At 39.8% G+C, this 20,906-nt stretch overlaps 2 protein-coding genes across 2 annotated transcripts in view; both read right to left on the bottom strand.

The window, feature by feature from the left end:
• The window catches only part of LOC121953971 (histone deacetylase 7-like), a 62,036-nt gene extending 57,720 nt beyond the window's left edge, over positions 1-4,316 (bottom strand). Inside the window, exon 1 of the mRNA XM_088085520.1 lies at positions 4,050-4,316. The gene's annotated coding sequence lies outside the window, so the exon portion shown is untranslated. The remainder of the gene's footprint in view (positions 1-4,049) is intronic.
• A 3,097-nt stretch (positions 4,317-7,413) lies between these two features.
• The window catches only part of LOC121949622 (vitamin D3 receptor B), a 35,832-nt gene continuing 22,339 nt past the window's right edge, over positions 7,414-20,906 (bottom strand). Inside the window, exons 7-10 of the mRNA XM_042495361.2 lie at positions 20,541-20,721; positions 17,513-17,664; positions 15,215-15,331; positions 7,414-13,906 (exon numbers count right to left, since the gene is read on the bottom strand). Of these exons, the coding sequence (XP_042351295.2) occupies positions 13,653-13,906; positions 15,215-15,331; positions 17,513-17,664; positions 20,541-20,721 (704 nt within the window). The 3' untranslated portion in view covers positions 7,414-13,652. The remainder of the gene's footprint in view (positions 13,907-15,214; positions 15,332-17,512; positions 17,665-20,540; positions 20,722-20,906) is intronic.

The following is a 20,906-nucleotide window of genomic DNA, read 5'->3' on the forward strand; positions in this document are numbered from 1 at the left end:
AAAACACAATAAAATGAAATAAAATAAAATAAGAAAATACAGGCAGAATCTAAAATACACTGGCACACACAGAGAGTGAGTCATACGTGATGACTGAGAGAGATTACTTTTGTTTTTTTAAAGAAAATCCAGCATAGTGCACCTTTAACTTATAAATATTTCAATTAGCGGAAACTGCAGTTTAAGTTAACGATGAGTTTATGGAGCACACCTCAAAAATAAACCAGCACTTCTTGAAACTTTCTCCCTAAACTCCATGTATAATGAAATCAGGGCCGTTATAGAAACCACATGACCGAAGTGGTTACGAAGTGAATAAACACAGTGGCATGCTGTGTGTGTGTGTGTGTGTGTGTGTGTGTGTGTGTGTGTGTGTGTGTGTGTGTGCTGCACTTAGAGTATAAATATAGGGCACGGGAAAAGACGGAGGAAATGTTTGGCTGTTAATGCAACTCTGTAGCCATTATTTTCCAAGGAGAACGCTTCCTTACACACACACACACACACACACACACACACACACACACACACACACACACACAGACACACACACACACAGACACAGCCCTCTTCCTTTTCCCTGGAAAGTAAGAATGGCACAAGAACAACAGAAATTTTAAAAAGCCATTATGTTTTTCCTTCCTCTTTGTTACAATTACATATGGCAATTAACATTTTTGTTCTTTAAAAATGTATAAAATGTGATGTTCCTCCCGTTCCACATAAATCACCCAGCTTCGTGATAATAAACAGTAAGACTGTTCACGATGCTGCCCCTGCGCTGAGTCGATCCTTGCATGCAATGCTACCGTTACAGAGCCGAAGTGACTTAAGCCCCCTGAGTGCTACATCTCAGAATCTCTCATAAAACGCAGGTTTATTGATATTCTGTATGTATGTATTTTCTCTCTGTCTCCACCTTCGGCGCTGTGAGAGTGGAGAATGTTATTTCGCCCCATGGAGGGCCTGAGAGTAGAGAAACATCCACGGGCCATGCATGCGTTCCTCACATTCTGAACCGAAACCACATGGCGGGTTTAATCCTAATGATATTTGGATGACTTGCATAAAGGGCATCCAACATCCAATCTAGATAAGTGGGCACAGAATCAATAGAAAAGATGGAAAAAAGGGTCCTCTCTCTTTCGCCCTGCAGCCTGACACACACACACACACACACACACACACACACACACACACACACACACACACACACACACACTCAATGCATAGCATGAGCTTCACATTACTGATCTGACTGTTTTTTCTTTGTTTTCTCATCGTGACTGACTGTTTAGTTAGAAATAAAACTCGCTCTCTGTCTCTGTCTCACACACAGACGTACAAGAGATATGCACACAGAAAACAACACGCCCTTGTTATTACTGGAAAGTCACAACTGACATCCCCCTGCAGGCGGCCTGTGTGCCAACTGAACGGTCATACCCCAAGCTGGGGCGCAAAAATAAAACACTCCTTATTATGCCAGGGGCATTCTTAGTAAAACATACAGTTACATTTCATACAGATGCTGCGGTCTATCAGCGCGCACATATGCTGCTCAGATCTGCACTATCACTCTCTGTACTATGAGGGAACCACCCACTCATATTTATACCCCTATAGTCAGAAATAAATGCCTTCGAGGACCACCCTATTGTGGTTGTACACTGAGGGCAATCTGCAGTGTGTGTGTGTGTGTGTGTGTGTGTGTGTGGATGGTCTTTATCTGGTGGTCATGGCTAGACTCAGCCTCACCCAAAAACCTAACGAAGTCATTCTGAGAAATTGTCCTGGTGCGACCCTGGTCACTGAGTACACAGTCTGGCATACAGAGAAGGAGCACAATTTGAAATGAAATTCTGTTATTTTTAATTACATTTTTTGTCACATTATGTAGAATTAAATTGCCCATCAGAGAAAAAAACATTAATACCTTTGACATGTTTAAAAGAACTTTTAACTTGCACTTGGAAATGACAAAATGTGCTGGGAACCAAACACTGACATAATGTTGTTTTTTTTTATTCGTCACAACAAATCTGTATAATGTGCAGTGAAATGCTTGTTTGTCTCCTCCACTATTGTGCTTGAAATATAAATTTAAAAACGCAATATAAAAAAACAGAGATAAAATAGTGTGTGCAAATTGAACTACTGAAAAAGGAGCAGAAAAAATATAAAATGTGGTGCAAGTAAATGTATGCTGGGTAAAGTGAAGTCGACTGTTGCCTTGGCAGTGTCATCATTCGGGTTCAGACGGCCTGAGGGAAGAAGCCTCCCTTTAGTTGTATGGTGCTTTCCTGACAGCAACAGTTTATAAAGGTTATTGTTTGGGTGGCTCAGTTCCTTTATGATTCTGCCATCCTGCTGAGGGTCCCATTTCGTTGACCTTGCCACTCTGCAGGACTCTGCAGAGACTGGCTGGGTGCTGCAGCCACAGCAGGCATTAACGTTCCCTGCTAACATCACACTGCACGCAGTGCAGATGAATGTTTTGAGTGTTTGTGGTGTTACTTTATCACCTTACAAAGCTGTGGCAAACGTGGTAAACACTTGTTGTTTACAGATCTGGCAGACACAGAGAAACATTAGCATTCTTTTGGAGTCATGCTTGTGTCCACCTGGAGAATGTTAAATGTTCACTCCACGACTCTACTTTTCGTGCTCCTTCAGTCTCCACTATCTTCTGAGGGAAATATCTGGCTATTTAGCTGCTAAATGGAGCACCCCAGGGATGATGTTATTCTGTAAGCCAACGTGGAAGTTAGTTTAACCCTGGTTTCCTTGTCCTTTATTATTATTATTATTATTATTATTACTATTATTTTGCAATACTGTTGAAAAGAAGCTCTGTGGCAAAGTTCATACAGAGTACATGTTTTGTTCAGCAAGATCATGTTAACAAATGAATCCCACTTTATGATTTTGAGGCCTAAACGCAATCACCAGAGGTCAAAAGCACTAGGCTATAAAACTAACTGCATTATGGTCATATAGCTTAAAATCGCCAAAATCGCATGATGACACTCCACTTGCCACTTGATAGCAACCGCCTTTTAAGACACATTAAAGCTTCAAAATTCAAGAGTGCGATATTTGCACTGTAGAACAAAGCATGAGGTATCAAAACAGTATCAGTATCAAAACAGTAAATGTCACATTAAAACTAAAACAATGAGCAATAAATGCTGCAATAATAATAAAATGCTGCAAATCTGTGTAAAGTAGACTGCAGACTTAGGTAATAATTCTTTGTGAGTTTTGGTCACTGCGAGTGATCCCTTTCACCTTAGTAATCTATATATAAAAATATAGATTAGTGCAGCTTTAGGGGACATATGGAATTAAATATATGTCCTCGGCAATAAACCAGCAGCTGAAGGGACTGATTTCTGTCAGCAGAAAGAAAAACTGTGAAGTTTGAGTAAATATACAAGCCGCTTTTTAAACTCACTGTATGAGTTAGCCTATGTAAATGTACTGTAGCTTTTTGGGCTCATAAAATCAGTGCCCTTTGATCGTGAATTTGTACCACCTTCTGTGCATTTAAATGTGGTGTATGAAACAGAAAAAGTGTTTGAAAGAGCGTAAAATACATGGAAATGAATTAAAACTTTAGCATCCAATGTTTTTTTCATCTACATAGATTCCAAATAAAAGAATATAACAATAGAAGATAAATATAGATTATGCTTCCCCTTATAGTGAAAATCTAGATTACTGCAGTAGACCTATTACACTGTCAACCCCAGTTAAATTACACATAGGTACACGCTAAACAATGCAAAACTCACACACCTCATGCATGACAGTCAACATACAAGCTACACACAATGTAGTACAGTCAAACAACCAAGTTACATCTCCCACACACACACACACACACACACACACAGAGTTTCTACATCAACTCCACACAGAAATAAGTCCATTAAGTCGCCCTCTGACCCCTGTATGGCAAACTTGTGTCATGCTCAAAGCAACGGCTCAACACAGCAGTCATTACTTAACACAGAAATAACAATAAATTAGACTCAGCAACTCACTGCAGCTGTTGTCCAGACGGTTTCACCTCCAAAAAGAAGACACGGAAAGCAGAACAGGGCTGTTTTTTGCTGTGCTAGCAGTTAGCCAAGTTTTCATTTTGAACCTCTCCTGGTTGAACGACCCTGCTTTTCCTTCTTAAAATGTGATTAAGTCATCCGGTCGATGTGGTCCCAAACGTTTTATTTCCAATTTCTGCTCAAGGAGTAAAGTGATAAATCGCACAGTAGTTAAATAGTCTACACAATTCATCATGCACACTCTAACGTAAATTAAATACGCGTCAGTCTGTAGTTAGCTAAGTTAGAGATAGCAAGACATGCACGCGCCGGGAAAATCAATCAGTGTTAATGCTTCCGGGGCCCTGGCCGTCGGTCAGGCCTCACGTGCGAAACCGAAGTGCGCGTTGAGCACGCGCATGCACGTTCAGCCGCATTTCACGTCCACAACACTGCAGGTGCAGGGCCAGCTCTGCCGTGCCCCACGGGAAACAGGCGAGCAGCATCAGGCAGAAAGAAAGATTCACACATTACAAGATTACAAAAAAATGATAGAGAGTAAACTGCATTCAGCATGTGATTAAAAAATAATTGCAAATATTTCATGTAGTAGACAAAGCTGAGTTTGAGTTTGCTATTTATTTAAGATGAACAACATTATGGTGTCTGACACAGAAAAGTCTACAATGTTCCTCTGCACAAAAGCGCCCTCTGTTGGGACCACAGATATACATACATACATATATATATATATATATATATATACTGTATATGTATGTATGTATGTATGTGTGTGTGTGTATGTATATGTGTGTGTGTGTGTGTGTATATATATATATATATATATATATATATATATATATATATATATATATATATATAATAGTTATCAGTGTTATTGGGCCTACTTTTTTGTCAGTCGTTCAAAATGTTTATATTAATCTCTCAGATATTTGGGTTTGGAAAGGAATGTGCGGCCTGAGCTTTACTCTAGTATCCAAATGTGCAGACACCTGGCACACAGTCTGTATTCAGGCATATTTAATAAAAACAAAACAATTCCTGTTTCTGTGCATTTAATTAAGTCTCTAACCAGCTGCTGCATGTTGGATGTTCAGTTAAACACAGGACACAGCGGTAAAGACTGTGCACCACAGACAGCGCGCTCTCTGTGCATTTTAACCTACAGCATAATGATAACTCGGTCACTTCTCAGCAACACAATTCAGCACTATCACCTGACTGTTTTATCTCAGCTATTTTCTTTTGTTTCTTTTGTGGTACACAACACCACTACGCTTAGTAGACACCTGACAGTGTAGCAGAACACATGAGCTTGAACCTGTGCTCAGGACATGACCTCCTGTCCCCTGTGGAGATTACGTGCATGCCCTAATGTAAAAACGCCAGGACAACCTAAAATTGTACAGTCGCTGGATCACCTTTACACACCTGAATGATGCACGAGATTGTGACTTGTCACTGATGCTTATTAATGTTTATATCTATAGAAGGTAATGCAGAGCTACAGATACATCCCCTGTGGAAAAGTGCACGGTGTACAGTTTCTCATTGCTCTGTACTGAGATAAAGCAGCCAGAAAGCCCTCACCTAAGGGATGTTGCTGCAACCAGAGCCTCTCTTTTCCTTCATCTAACCTCGTGCACAGACGCAACGGCTCAGCAGACCGCACGAGCGCAACCTTATCAGCAGGCAAAAGAAGTGCCTCTGCTCCGTACCAGGGCTGACAATTAACTGTCGTGCACTGACTGGATTTCTCTGATAACCTTTTATTCGTTCCTCCTGCACCGTCACCCCTCATGCAATCTCGCTCCATGCATGACCAGCCAGAGAGATGTGAGCTGAGGTGAGCTCAAATCTCTTCCGACATGTTGTACATACTGGTCTGTGTGTCACATATATCTTCATACAAGCCTGCTGTGTGTGGTCACCAGCACCGTTGCACTTCCTTACAACACACACACACACACACACAAACACACACACCACAACTTTGTGGTGAGGATGTCCAGTATACCCCAAATGATCTCAACTGTTTCTGTCTGTTATCAGTGTTGAATCAGAGGTCAGTGGGTCAATGAGGCCTTCAGGCACTTCATGAGACACAGTGCCCTCTGGTGGCTGAATGAGAGCATGAAAATATTTAAAGTTTACCAAATAAGACCTACATGGAAGACTTAAAAGTGAAAACTTTAAAGGAAAAAGAGAATGTATTTGTGAGAATAAAAAGAGATAGAGGGGATTTACTAGTAATTTGTCCAAAAACAGAATATATAACAAATATCTAAGAACTCTTTTTGGGCAGCATGTAGGTACCCCTTTGCAGGTCTTGCAGGCTCTTCCAGGCCCCATAGCAAAATATCCTTTGGCAAAATACTGAACCCCAAATTGCTCCCTATGCTGTGTCAGCGTGTGTGTGTGTGTGTGTGAATGTTTTAACTGTGTGGCAGGTATGACCTTGTATGGTGGTCAGTGTGTGATGTGTTTGTGAATTGGTAAATGTCATGTAGTGTTAAAAAGCTTTGAGTGTCCAGAAGACTAAAAAAATGCTGTGCAAGTCCATTTAACATTTTCATTTATTTCCTCTTCTACTGTATTATTTAAGTATGCACTGTATGTTTTTCATATTTCACTATGTGTATATTATGTAAACACTAAACTGCATCATGAATCTTGACCAAAACAATTTATGTTGGGATGAAAGAAGTCTTAATTTTGGTCTAGTGCAGTGGTTTGCAACCAAGCATCCTTCAGATATTTCTAGGAGGCCCCCAGAAGAATTAGTAATTGTTGGGTTTTTTCACATCTTAGTTCACTATAGAAGTGAGCCTAATGTATGGGTCATGATAGTGACTATTCTGATCACAGGTTTCACTTCCTCCAAGGTTCTCTCAACTGAAGCTGACAACTGCAGTATAACAACCCGAATCTCCTCAGATGGAGGTCCCTAGAGCGAAATCTTAGCAAACTGTGGCCCCGTGACCTTATGTGTATCAGGGGGCTCCTTGAGGTGGAAAAGGTTGGTCTAGTGAGAGTCAAACCTTTTCTCCTGTGGCATCATAATAAGGTGAAACATTTTCAGAAATTGTTACCATGGCTCAACACAGCTGAATCTGTATGCTGCGGCACACTTTATCGCAAATACCTTTTAACTGGTATAGTGGGTGTACTTGGAAATGTTCTTATGTAAACTGGGCACAGTTTCTCTAATAAAGACGTTTCTAAATAATTCTTCAAAGACAATAAGCAGAATTTGATAAGCAATGCCTGTAAGCTGCCGTAATCTGATAAATGGACATATACATTGAAGACATGCAGCTCATATATGAATCACACAGAAGCTCACTGCTATGTACAACTGTTTATTTTTGATTTGCAAAACATCTGACAAAAATAACATTACATAAACACCAATTTATAATAGAAAAAAGATCTTTGAAAAAAATGAGACAAAAGATGAATTGCAATTACATTAGAATTTAGGTGACTTTAACTTTATTTCGATAATTGGAGCCATATAATGCTGACCTACACAGGCAGTTTATGGCTACTAGATTCATCAGTATGCATGAGTTACAAACATTACATTAAGTGCTTTCGTTGGTTCAGGCATATTTAATTGAACGTGGCATTATTTGGGGTTCACAATACAGGGTTCAATGCCAAATTTGAATTTTACTTCTTACAGAAGATCAATACACATGGCTGGCTAAGTACTAAGAGGCCGATCTCACACTCGGGCAACCTTCAGATTAGAATTGTGCTGGGGAACATCTGAAGCCAGCTTCATAAACACTCTCATCTCACCCTGCATTAAAAGGGACACGTTATGGCACACAGCTCAGGGGTAGATGTGACCATGGCGACATTGTTCCTCAGTATTCACTGATCAATAAAAACTCTCTTATTTCATTCAGTGTTTACCTGAAGCAGTTTGACATGAATACAAAATAAACTTGGTTTAAATTCACCAAAGTGAGTAGTTGCTCCGTTAATTATACTATGATCTGAAAGGACTTAAAAATTTTTTTTTTCCAATAAGCACCACTAAGTTGCGTTTCAAAAGACATCCGATGAGGCTTGCTGCGCCGCTGGTAGGGGCAACATTTTGGATGAAGCCTGCATTGTGTAGCGCCAATAACACACAACTTGGTGGTGCTTGAGATAAAAGCAGCATTGCATGGATACTGAGGATTTCACTTCTCCTAATTCCCTTGTTAGACCAAACATTGGCAGGGAATGATGAAGGTGCGGGAGCAGACTTTAGGACAGAAGGAGAGGTGATGACACGGAGAGGGTATGGGGGGGTTGGGGAATGACGGGGCAAATAAGGATGGCGTACTTCAGAGCAAAAAACATACTAACAGTACCAAGTGGAGCCCAAACACACCTCCCGCTTCTCCTACTGCCACAAAGTCTTTCAGGTTCTTCCTTCTTTGCAGCTGCATTCACTCCACAAAGTCCCCTTCATTTCCACCTCAAGAACTATTAAGATAAGGTAGATATCAGCAACATGCAAACCAGATTGACTGCATCCGTTGCTGGGTATCACCGAGATATCCAAAAGGACAAAGATGTAGAGAAAAATGTGGAGTAAATGCAGTGTCACCCTAGCCAGTCTGAGCCTTGTTGGTCAGAGTGCAGGCACTATATTAAAACACTCCTGGTATTTTGTGCGCTAAATAAAAGGCAATGCTGAGTCTGAGAAGAAAAAAAAAACTGTACAAAAAAATATGAATGACTTCATTAGCTGGACTCTCCCAAAATCTGTGAGATATCTCTGAGGTAATCATTGAAGTATGACTCATTAGACAGCAATAAATACCAACATGAATACAAATATTACAAAAGTAAAAACAGAGGCAAATGCTTAATGCTAAAGCAAAATCTGAGCTAAAAGAGGTAGGTTTTTTAGGTAGATTATGGTGTACATCCATTGTGGACACTCCTTTTTTGTAAGAACTAAATTAAGTTGATTCCATTACAATCCCTGTCCTAATGGGAGAAACATAAAAAAGAAAATTTAAAAAGACTTCAAAGCCTTTGTGTGGGAGATGGCTGACTGTTTTCTGTGAATGATATCATACATGTTTTTACAGACAGGATTTGTAATGGCAACAGTTATACAAAAAACTTCACTACTAACATGATAAACTGTAAAGCTTGCTGGTGATAGTGTACCATGAGTTGTGATATTGCAGGCATTGTTACTGTGTTATGTTGCCAATCTTGTGGAAATCGCACCCAAAGATGGAGCCATCTAATTGGTGGTGAATTTCCATTAATGCATGTTTTTTTTCAAGTTCCAGTATTTTCAACAGCTGCATTGCAGAGTTAAAAACTTACAGATTCTGAGCAGCCTACTGTGGTAAAACCAAGCAGGAGACTCTGGGGATGCACCATATTTACATTGAACTGTATTTGCATATTATGCACAGTATGTTGTGTGGGGAATCAAACAAAAGGCCCCAAAACAGCATTTAATCACATATTTAGTCATAAAATTGAAAAAGGGAGTTCCCTTCTTATGATTAGTGAAAATTCCCCTGAAATTACGCACTACTGACCGAAATCTACTTGTTAAAATAACAGCTATATGATACATCCACAAGACTCTTCCTGTTTGGTTTTCTAATCCCCAAGAGCAAGTCCTCTTTTACCCTGTTCTTGTGTGGAGGGAACTCTCCCCGTGGCACTTACAAGTTCACCAAACCTCCGGCTGTATTAGACATACACAAATCAACACTGCATCTCTATCTCAAAAACAATAAAGAACTAAATCAAAACCCATATCTACATACAGAAGTATGCAATTCAGAGAAAATCAACATGGAGACTTTTCAAAAACTTCAAAGTCAGTGTTCAGTAACCAAGCACATCATACCCCTCATCAAACTGACATACTATACATATGAGTGGTACTGCCTAAAGACACTCGAGTCTCAACTCCTTAAAGTTCAATCACGGTAGGGAGATCTGTGGGGTCACATGGAATTATATACATACTGTATATACACACAACAGAATCCCAATGATTTTCACTAAGAAAACCAAACTCATCATGACGTGACCATGCAAACATACATCTACTTCACTATCTCTGCTGTGCAGCTCATCACCGTGTCCAGCCCAGACGGACAGCCTGCAGAGCGTCACAGTGACTGATTAAGAGTTAGAATAACGCCACAGTGACAGAGAATGGACTTAAAGGCGCAGTGTGTAGGATTTAGTGGCATCTACGGTGCAGATTGCACATTGCAACCAGCTGAAACGTCTCGTGTGTCAAATGTGAATTCCCAGTTCGGATTCTTTCAGAGTTCATTGTTGAAGTTTTTACTGGGAGCCGAATGTTTTGCAGAGGTCTCTTCCTCTCCAAAACAAATGGAACGGGTGATTAAATCCAGTAAAAATGCAGAATTAACTTTGACGTTAAAAATCGGAGTTTCTCTGATGCTGTTCAGCTTGCCTCAGACAGGGCTGCTAGCCCAGCACGTGCTGCTGCGTGCTCACCTTTTTTTTTTCTGACAACTTAAGATCCTGAAATCCAGGAGGATTTGGGCAGGGGCCGAATTATCCGCAGAGGACTCTTCCTCACAAAAACAAACGGACACTATGATTTAAATCAGTAAATTCACCGAAAAATGCAGTTTTGCATTACAAATCTGTGTTATTTCATTGCTGTTCAGCTCGTTATGGAGGGGTTTCTAACTATAGTGGCCAATGCAGATACACAAATCGCCCTATTTAAAGCCAGTGTTTGGTTTTTCCATTCTGGGAAACATGGCAGTGTAACATGGCGGACTCTGTGAGCAAGGACTCCCTGTAGAGATATAAACGGTTGATTCTATGATAAAAACACAACAATTCTTGTTTCATGTGATAATACAATAAAGAAAACATATTTATGATCCATTTCTACCAATATATCCTGCTAAATCCTACACACTGGACCTTAAAAATCCTATGGTAGGTTTAAAAAAAACCAGGCAGGCAGAACAAAATTAAGCAACAACTTCTCACAAAGCAGTTGTGACGACACATCAAGCTCGACGACAAACATATGCTCTCTCTCACCATCTTCCTCTAAGATCACAGAGTAACCCTGGTCTGCTCTCTGTCTGACATAGGAGACCCAATCACAGGAACTATTTTAACTTCTGTCTTCTGTCACAGAGCAAATAGAAGACAATGTAGAAAGTTTGAGAACTTTGTCATTTCTGCAAATGACTTCTTTTAGTTAAATCATCTGCAAGACTTTGACTTAACACTTCTTTGGGGAACTGTCTTGATATAAAAAAACATGTCATCTCATATAATTTTTTACCATAATCCCACATGCAGCAAGCCATACATTACTGGCCTCTAAACCTAAGCGTTTAAATTTTCTTGGCAGTTTGGTTTATAAGCCATTAGATGCTGTCTGATGAAGCATAAGCCAAAGATGACTGACAGCAGAGAAAAGGCATTAGAGTTCCTATCATATACAAGCTTATCTCCCAAGAGCCGTGGATAAATAGCATACGAGTTTAGACGATTATATAATGAGGATATCCGTGGCTCTGGAGTTATCCTGTTGATGCACTGTAATGTATCAGGTGTATAACTAGCTTAGTGATCTATATGGCTTATATTAGAGAGCAGCACAGTATGTTTAGCTCGTCCTCTTTCTGAAAATGAACCATGGAAATTAGGCAAATACACCAACCCACCACTAGACAAATAATAATTTGACTAGGTCAAATACTCAAGCAATCCCTGTTTAAGCCATTTCTAACTCATTCTTACCCTCCCCCCCGGAAAACATGATCAAAGTCAAAACAAAAGAGCATAGTGTCTCAGAACGTAGTGATAATGAATCAAAAAAAAAAAAAAAAAAGGAAAAAAAGGGTCAATATTGTATTTTGCATATATATTTCTGAAAAAAATTAGCCTTGAGAAATATCTATGTAGCCCTATGTACAGCGGCGGACATATTATATATATTTATATATATACCTGGTATTTACATAATGCAGCCACTAGAGGGCTGCGCAGCATACATCATCAAACGAGAGGACCTGGATGTTGAGGTGTGTCCTACCACCACAGCCAGGCCCTCAGACATTCTAGAAAATCCACTTCCCTGTCAGAAACGAAAGGGGTGTGATATCTGTGGAGGTCTGAAGCAGCTTCCCAAGCTCTCCGCCAACCGAGCTCACTGTATACTGAGGAGGAACAATTCATGGAATTGTTTTTAGAGGTGAAATGATGTGTAAAACAAAACAAAAACATTGCAATTACATCAGTATATATGCCAATTCCAAGTATGGTATGCAGCTATATATTAACAAGACAGGCCCCTTGCTTTGGCCTCGATTTACTATTCCAGTTAGATTTGGCATCTTAGCCCTTTAAAATCTGTGATAACATATACTGTATATCAATACATAGGCTTGAGTAAAAGGTGGTATAACAGTGCTTAGGATACACGTGGTAGTAATTAACTATTTACAGGGAAACAAAGAAAATGAAAGAGAAGAATGAAAAAACAATTTCGAAAGAGAGGAACAAGCCGTAATGCAGGCTTGCTTTGATTGACAAAGTTAGCAGTGTAAAAGTAGCTAACACATTTAGTGGCTAATTCTCACCTCAAAACCAGGCACCCCAAAGTCCTATCAAAAATCTCACCTAAATTACAGACTATGCTCTGTACTTTAAACCTAAAATAATGACAGTTTCCTTCATAGACTGTGAGGCTAGTCAGACAACTTGCTAGCATGTTGAGAGGCTGCACACGTGAAACCATCCATGGAGCAGCATGGTTATTTTTAGGTACTGGAAGCTTTTTGAGAAAGTAGTTGACCATACCTTTGGTGAAAGGCGAAAGGCATGTGTTTGAATTGTATGCACAGTCATATACATTACGCTGCCTTGGAGAGAAGCAGATGAACAACAAAAATACAAGTTCTGAAACATGAATAACTCAAAGTAATGTGCAGGCACTGCGTTTGCACCGAGAAACTGAAATGTCTTCCGTACTGTATCTAAATTGTTCTGTGTAAAAGTTACTGTTTCACGCAGGTGATGTAAAACAACCCCAGTAAAACAAAGAGGTAGCTCAACTGAATGGCTAAATGAATAACTGAGTGTGTTTGTTGTGTCGGTGTGTGCATGTATGCACACAAAATGTCCAGGCATTTGAAGCAGCGGTTGGTTGATTTAAATACAGACAAAAACACTGTATATAGGCAGAAGTTGTGTGTGTAGCTTAATTCGTATTAAATGAAGCTTTCTTGTTTACGCTTAACATCTGCTTGCTCTCCATACAACCTTGGCCGTTATGCCAAGATGGACTTCTTTAGACAAGACACACATGAAAGCACACACCCAACACGCACACACCCACCCACCCACACACACACACACACACACACGCACACACGCATACACACACACACACACACATACACACACAACTTTCTCTCTCCCACTTGCTTCCTATTCCACACCTCCATTTAGTTTATCCAGCGCATCCTCAGCTCCCTCCCTCCACTTTTTACCCTCGCAGGGTTCTTGTCTCCTGCTTCCTCTCTGCCCATCTGGGTTCTAGGAGACTTCGCTGCCAAACACCTCCAACACCAGCGGGGTGAGCTGCATGCTGTGCTCCGGCTGGAAGGACAGCGAGCGGTACTGTTTGGAGTGTTCCTCGTTGAGGCTGCGCAGGTCAGCCAGCTTCTGGATCATCTTGGCGTAGAGCAGCCGACCTCCTGGGTGGTGGAGCTGGATGTAGGCCTGCAGGGTCTCTGACAGGCGGTCCTGGAGGGCTTCGATCCGTGCATGATCCTGCACACCTGGGCGGTCTGCAGGAGGGAAGAGGAGAGGCTTAAGAAATGTATTGCTGTTACACAAGCTAAATACAGGGTCTCTGCAGATAAAGTCGAGGTAGATTGAAGACCTTAGACTTTTTTAATGCCAACTGAAATTAAGTTAAAGACCAGTTTTCTAATGACAAAAACTGAAAGACAACTTTTATCTTGCCCAGATGTTTACTTTTTTCTGTCTGTCAAATGTTGAAAAAAGAGAACCCCTTTAGAGTGGAAGAAATGGAAGACAATGAATATATTATATTATAAAAGTATCTTTTTGGTTTTAAAGCAGAAGTGGGAAAATATCTGTTATTTTTGGCCATTTTTTTCAGGCTGTTTTGTGTTTCTCATTAGAGTCCACTGCTTGGATTTCCATCATGACGAGTTTAAGAAAGGAATTTATTACATGGTATAAATAGATTTTACCAATTACTTTGAAATTTAACAATGCAATGTGAGAAGAAAACGATTCCTATGCCTGAACATTTTTTTAAAGATTTTTTGGGCTTTTACCTTTATTGGTAATAGGACAGATTAAGCGTGGAGGGGGGTGGGGGAGTGGGTGTGATGACATGCAGAAAAGGGCCGCATGTTGGAGTCGAACCTGAGCATCTTTTAAGATTTTTGAAAAAGTAATTGAAATCACTCTAATTACAATTAAGGCCTTTTTCAGATTAATTAATTCAATGCCGTTTTAAGATTTTTTAGGATCTGCAATGCCTGTAAAAAAAGCAAACAAAATTATCTGTTGAAATTGTTATTGGAAAACTGAGGATATTTGTGTTTATTTTGGTTCCCCCAAAACAGTCAGATTGCAAATTAACACAAAAGGTGCATGACTGTTGTGTTTATTTCTACTGTTCTGGTCCTGTGGCTTTCTAATTTTAGATCAGGGAGAGCACATCTAATGAATAATGAGGCACCTCGTATACACACAGGAATGCAAATATCCACTCTGTTACGCACGCTTGCTTGCATAACTATACATGTATAATATATGCACTTCAGCAAATGCATACCATACACACGCGTTCAAATAGAGGCTAATGCTCACGGGATACACGAAAGCCTTCATGTAGCTCAGACTTGCACCTCAATGTAAATTATGTTGACTTGACAGATGGAAACAATGTTTCAAATAATCTCAAAAATATATCTCAATAAAATATTGATCTTGTGCCAAAACAAAAACTTAAAATAATTTGTTCTGTACTGAAATGAAAGAGGCAAACAAGATCACTCATAAACAATTCATCATGACCCCTTTATATGTTCCCTCCTCCACAAAGTCGGCTACGGTACCTGGAGAAAGCAGGCAGATGGCCATCAGCAGCACGTGTTCCTCCTCCCGCAGGTTGAGCTTCTTCAAGCCCACCTGGAACTTCACCAGTGGCTCCAGCAGCTCCAGAGTGTGGCCCGCTACAGAGGACGCAGCACATCATTACTGTCTGTACAGCACACAGAATCTGCTCCACGCTGTATCATAGAGAAAAGGCCCTCCAGGGAATGTTGCCATCCCGCTTACTCGTTAATATTTCATTTTGCCGGTTGGAATCATCTCTGGTGGGGATTTTTTTTTCTCCTTCATGCTGTGCGTCTGACGTTTGTTTACGCTGAGAACTACCAGCTGAGAATTTCTTTTAATTAGCAAGTTTTTAATTTGGATCAGTGTACACATGTCATTACTTTAATGTAGAAGCATGAATGAGAAGCCATACAAATACTGATCAAAAGGATTCATTGACCTTCACATGTGTACCTTCATTTCCTCATTTTATGGCAGCGGCTGCAAATTGAACCTTAATGCTTTCTGAGCACTGACTCAGGATGGATAATGTTAACACCAAACGCTTTTTTTCGGATTAGGGATATAAAAATGTTTCGGACTAACATCTGAATTGGCTGATAATCACCTTGTTGACTGCCACAGCCTATCGGCATATAAGATGACATGCACTGACGGCAGTGGCCAATGTTTTTCTGTTGTGTCACATCAATTTTGCACGGGCTAAAAAGCAGACTAATGCTGTCCCGTCTTCTCAGAGACAAAAGAAAATGTGATTGGGACAAACTGGGATGCTGCTGGGATGAAAAGAAGTAGTAAACTCACTATCAACAAGTCAGGGGATGCACCCTATTGTTTCCTAGATAATGCCACATTATGAATTAATGACATCGGCAGGAGGAGAGCTAGTTATGTTAGCAGTTAGTAAAGATGCTAAAGAAGTTTTTAATTAATTTTCCTGAAAAACTGTTCTTTATGTGAAAGGTTATATTAAAGGTTGTTTCATAAATTTGTGTGTTTGAATTTGTGTTCATTGTGATGAAAGACTGATGGACTTAAAAACAGTTTAGCCATTTCTTTGTTTCCCTTGCACAAAAGGGAGATTAATCATTAAGCAATGGCCTTGGTTCTTACAAAGTTGAGTTTAAGAATGTCTTTTAAAAATATTGAAAACTGTCACTTTGATTGGATAGTAAATTGGGTACTGGAAATTCTTAATGATGTTCAGCAGCAACTATAACTACCATGATGCATAGAAATCTTACTAATTAACAACCCCTGTGAAACAAGGGGCAGAATTAATTTGAAATCCAAATGTGGAAGAGAGATAAACTTTAAAAAAAAACAAACAAAACAAAAAAAACTTGTATACTAGTAATTTCAAAATGCAATACTACTTTAATGTTTTAATAGTGGCATTAAGTCAGGGCTAAAAGAGATTCAACATTGTTCTCATACTTAATACCACAGTAGACAAACCAGTGTTTTGTATTTTGTGAGGATATATTTCTGTGTATTGATTTGTATAAGTATTGTATTTTGGCGGATGTATTTGTGGTGTTTGTGGATGTATTTCGTGTGTATGGATTTGCTGTGTGTGTGTGTGTGTGTGTGTGTGTGTGTGTGTGTGTACTTGCGGATGCACTTACTTTTCTCGTTTATATTTTAATTTTTAAAAGAGGCCTTCTGTAGACAGGTGTTGCAAATTAGCAACTCCGCTACAAAAGCTGAATGCAGCACATCTGGTTTTTGCGCATGAATGTACAGTTCTAATGCTGTGATGTCCTTATCAACTAAATTCAACTAAACTATTGATTATTACATGAAAAAAAATCAACATCACATCTACATTAAAGTCATTTTCATCTCAACTTTTCAGTGATACTTTAACAAGAGCACAACACAGCAGCTTCTCCTGTTGCAGACAGTGGTTGTTTTGTGTGGTGAGCAGGTCAGGAATGGCATTCTTTGGTTGATCCCTTAGAGAGGAGTCTTGTTTGAAAGGCAAATGAAATCCTCGCCCACAGGGGCCTCTGCAGATATGTAAGACTGGTTTAGCAGAAAACTTGTATTAGCGTCTTTTTCCTATGGGTGTGTGCACAGGCGACTGCCAGTGATCTTTCTGTACTCCCACACTAATGATCCGGTCACTTCCTTAACTCTGGGCTGCTTCCTTTAAGGTCTGAACAGAAGTATGTGTTTTCTTCAGCTATCAGCTGAGCTAAATGAGTTGATGAGCATGCATGAGCACAGTGCTAAACACTAGCTCATCTTCACAGCAGTCAGACTGTACACGTGGCCGGGTTTACACTAACCTTTGGTGACATCGCTGATCTGGTATTTAAAGTCAGGCCCGCCACAGCTCCAGGACATGTCTTCTAGGTTGAAGCTCTGATTTGAGCGCAGCATGATCACCTCAATGGCGCTGGACTTGAGCAGAGCAATCTGGTCCTCTGCAGTCAGCTCCCTGCAGGGAAAGATGTCACTTACTACGTTTGTGAACCATGAAAAGTAAATTATTAAACTAATAGGGCCCATACGACCTTGATCATTTAATGCTGGTTTAATTTTACAGGAGTATTATAAAGTAACTGGTAAACAAGTACACCAAGTAGGTTCAAATTTATGTCTGAAATATTTTAGTTCAGCTGTATATATTTCATTTCAAAGGATTTACTTATCAGTGGTTTACTGACTACAGGTTAAAGGTCAGCCAAAGTCTTCAAGGTTTATCAGATAAATGCTGTGCAGGAAGACAAAAACATCCCAAATATTTCTTTCGGTTTGCTCGCTCCACCTGCAATGGGTCCATGTGTATAAAAAACTAACTTGATAAAAATCAAACTGATGCTGTTTTAGGCGTCATCACCGTCAAATCCTGCATGTAGTAACGTTATGAAGTTTCTTTAAATGTTTATTAGATGAAACTACTGAACTAGCAGGAGACATGAGCTGATCCCTACAGATCTTCAGGGGAGGTCTGGGGTGTTTTTCAGGGCTTTAGGGAGCAGATCATAAGTGGACAAACATTCCAGAGGTAATCCGACCACGTCCATCACTCGCTGCCAGCGGGAGCGGCAGCTTTCAGGAAATACAGGCCCTGACTCGTTCTAGCCTCGACTTTGGGGTGACCCCTGAGACACTGAGCGTTTTGTCCCTGTCAACACACTGAGAGACAAACACGCTGAAAGGCAGCAGTTGCCATGTGAGGAAGAAACAATGAATAGCCCTGGGCCAGTCATTGTGATTTTGCCTTTACAGTCACAAATAGCATGCTGGCTTGTGTTTTCCACATGTATATCTCTCCCATTTACCCCTGTTTTCGAGGTTGGGCCCTTCATCTTTTAAACAGAGGTCATTTTCTCCTGTGATATGTCAATCACATGCTTTTAAAAAATGTTGTGAGATCATCAGATAGACAATCTGATGGTGTGCGTGCAGAGATAGGTCACTGTCGGGTACAAGAGGACTGTCCTACTCTAAAAGGTTAGACATTCACCTACTAACATACTTAAAGGGCTGAACTTCACACTGGCAACATGACTGTGGCAAATATATAACCTCATCCAGTGAAGGAACAACAACATTTTCCACAACGTGTCAGCTATTTGTCATATACAGTATCAGTAATCTGTGGCCTTTAGACCACGGCCATCACTGTGGCACAATATCAACTAATCGGGCAGAAAAACAACTGGGTGTACAAAGTCTTTGATGGGCATTTAGGTAAAGAGTCATTCAGAGACATGTAAACATCTCTATTTCACAGTGGTATCCAAAACAGTGAAGCCTGAAACTGAACTAGCAGCATGGCATACTTATAAAGTAATTGTTTATGCAAACTAAGATGATTTTTTTTGCCAGCATATATTGGTCATTTTGAATTTGGTAAGACAATGAATGTGTTAACATGGACATGAAGAACCCAGAGTATTGTATCTAAGTGAATTAACAAACCCCACATACCGTCTCAGAGTACAGCATAGGACCTTATACTGCTTCTGAGGAGGCCAAATACGCTACCTAGACTAACAGAAACTCTAACAATTGTTGCAGTGACAGTGTCTCCCTTCTGGAGGTAAAAAAAAACACAGTTTTGTCTTTCAGCAATGAAAGAGGCGGCAAATCTTTATCCTCTGCACCCCTGCCCAAAACTGTGGTAGCAACAGTGAGAGGCTGGCACTGATGACAGCGGCAGAATGTAACTAAGAATGTTTACTTCAATAAAATTTTGAGATAATTGCACCTAACTTGAGTATTTCCATTTTTTGCCACTATGTACTTCCACTCCATCTTGGAGTTAAATCATGTACTTCTCCTCCACTCCATTTATTCGATAGTTTTAGTTACTTGTTATTCTGATAATCAATACTAAGTATAATCAACTAATAAATTATGTTTTAATTACATAGCTGGAGATACCCAGCAGTATATAAAGTAACTAAAATGAGATCCACCTTTACTAGCTGCAACATCAAAGTGATGGAAATATGTATATATATATATATATATATATATATATATATATATATATATATAAATATGTATATATATATATATATATATATATATATATATAAAAATAATGCATCAACACATATAATCCAATGATACCATATAAATTATTCTAAAATTGGCCACATTCTGGATAAAGAGCGCTTCTACTTTCAGTGCTTTAACTATATTTTTATTCTAGTTATTTTGTACTTTTACTCAAGTAAATATTTGAACGCAGGGCTTTAGAGTATTTCTGGTATTGCTACTTTTACTTAAGTAAAAAATCTCAGTACTTCTTCCACCACAGACTGGTGTGGAGAATTCATGTTGTAAGAGTTATGTAGTTGCTTTAAGGAATAATATTAACTCAGTACATAGTGTGTGTGTGTGTGTGTGTGTGTGTGTGTGTGTGTGTGTGTGTGTGTGTGTGTGTGTGTGTGTGTGTGGGTGGTTGAGAAAGAGAGCGAGAGAGGGAGATTTAACAACTAAGTTGTCAAGTGGTAGTAAATGTACAGTAGGTTGCTTTGTTTGTGTAAACATCACAAGCACCTGCCAAAATAGAACGTGGTAATCGGTAACTGGGTTACTACTATTTTTCATGTATATGGGGAATATGATATCCTGAATATGATCATAACCAAGACAAGCCTTATAAAAGGGTTATCTGTGTCCACGTAAACATTCAGTCTTTTTTGCCAGCCTAGGAGTCAAATTCTCTAGATAAGGGAGGTTGTTTTCTGGCCAACATCAGTTGTTAACAACTGATGCAGGGTGACAGTCAAAACTCTGGCAGATAGAAACATGCTCCCCCCACAAAAACACACAGAGACATAAAGATACACAAACCTGAACCCAGGGATCATCTTGGCAAAACCAATGACCTTCTGGATGCTATAGGAGACCAGGTCAGCCAGGTGGGGCAGCATGGAGAAGCTGGAGCCCTCCTCCTCACTGGAGTCAGGGCTGCTGCCTTGCTCGTGGTACATCATCAGTAGGTTGTTGAAGTTCATTTTGGTGTCTACTGACTCTGCAGTGAGCAAGATGAAGACAGCAGAGCATAGAGGAGGCGAAAAGAGAAACGAGGAGAAGAAAGGAGACAGTATTAAAGAAGGGAGAAAAAAGTGTTCATACACAAAGCATTACAATGTCACACTATTCCTCCGTGAATAGACACGTCAGTGCTGAGAGAACAGAAAGAAATCATGGAACAGA

This window comes from Plectropomus leopardus, chromosome 2, assembly GCF_026936395.1.
Source record: "Plectropomus leopardus strain MGB_pleo_1.0 chromosome 2, ASM2693639v1, whole genome shotgun sequence".
NCBI lineage: Eukaryota > Metazoa > Chordata > Actinopteri > Perciformes > Serranidae > Plectropomus > Plectropomus leopardus.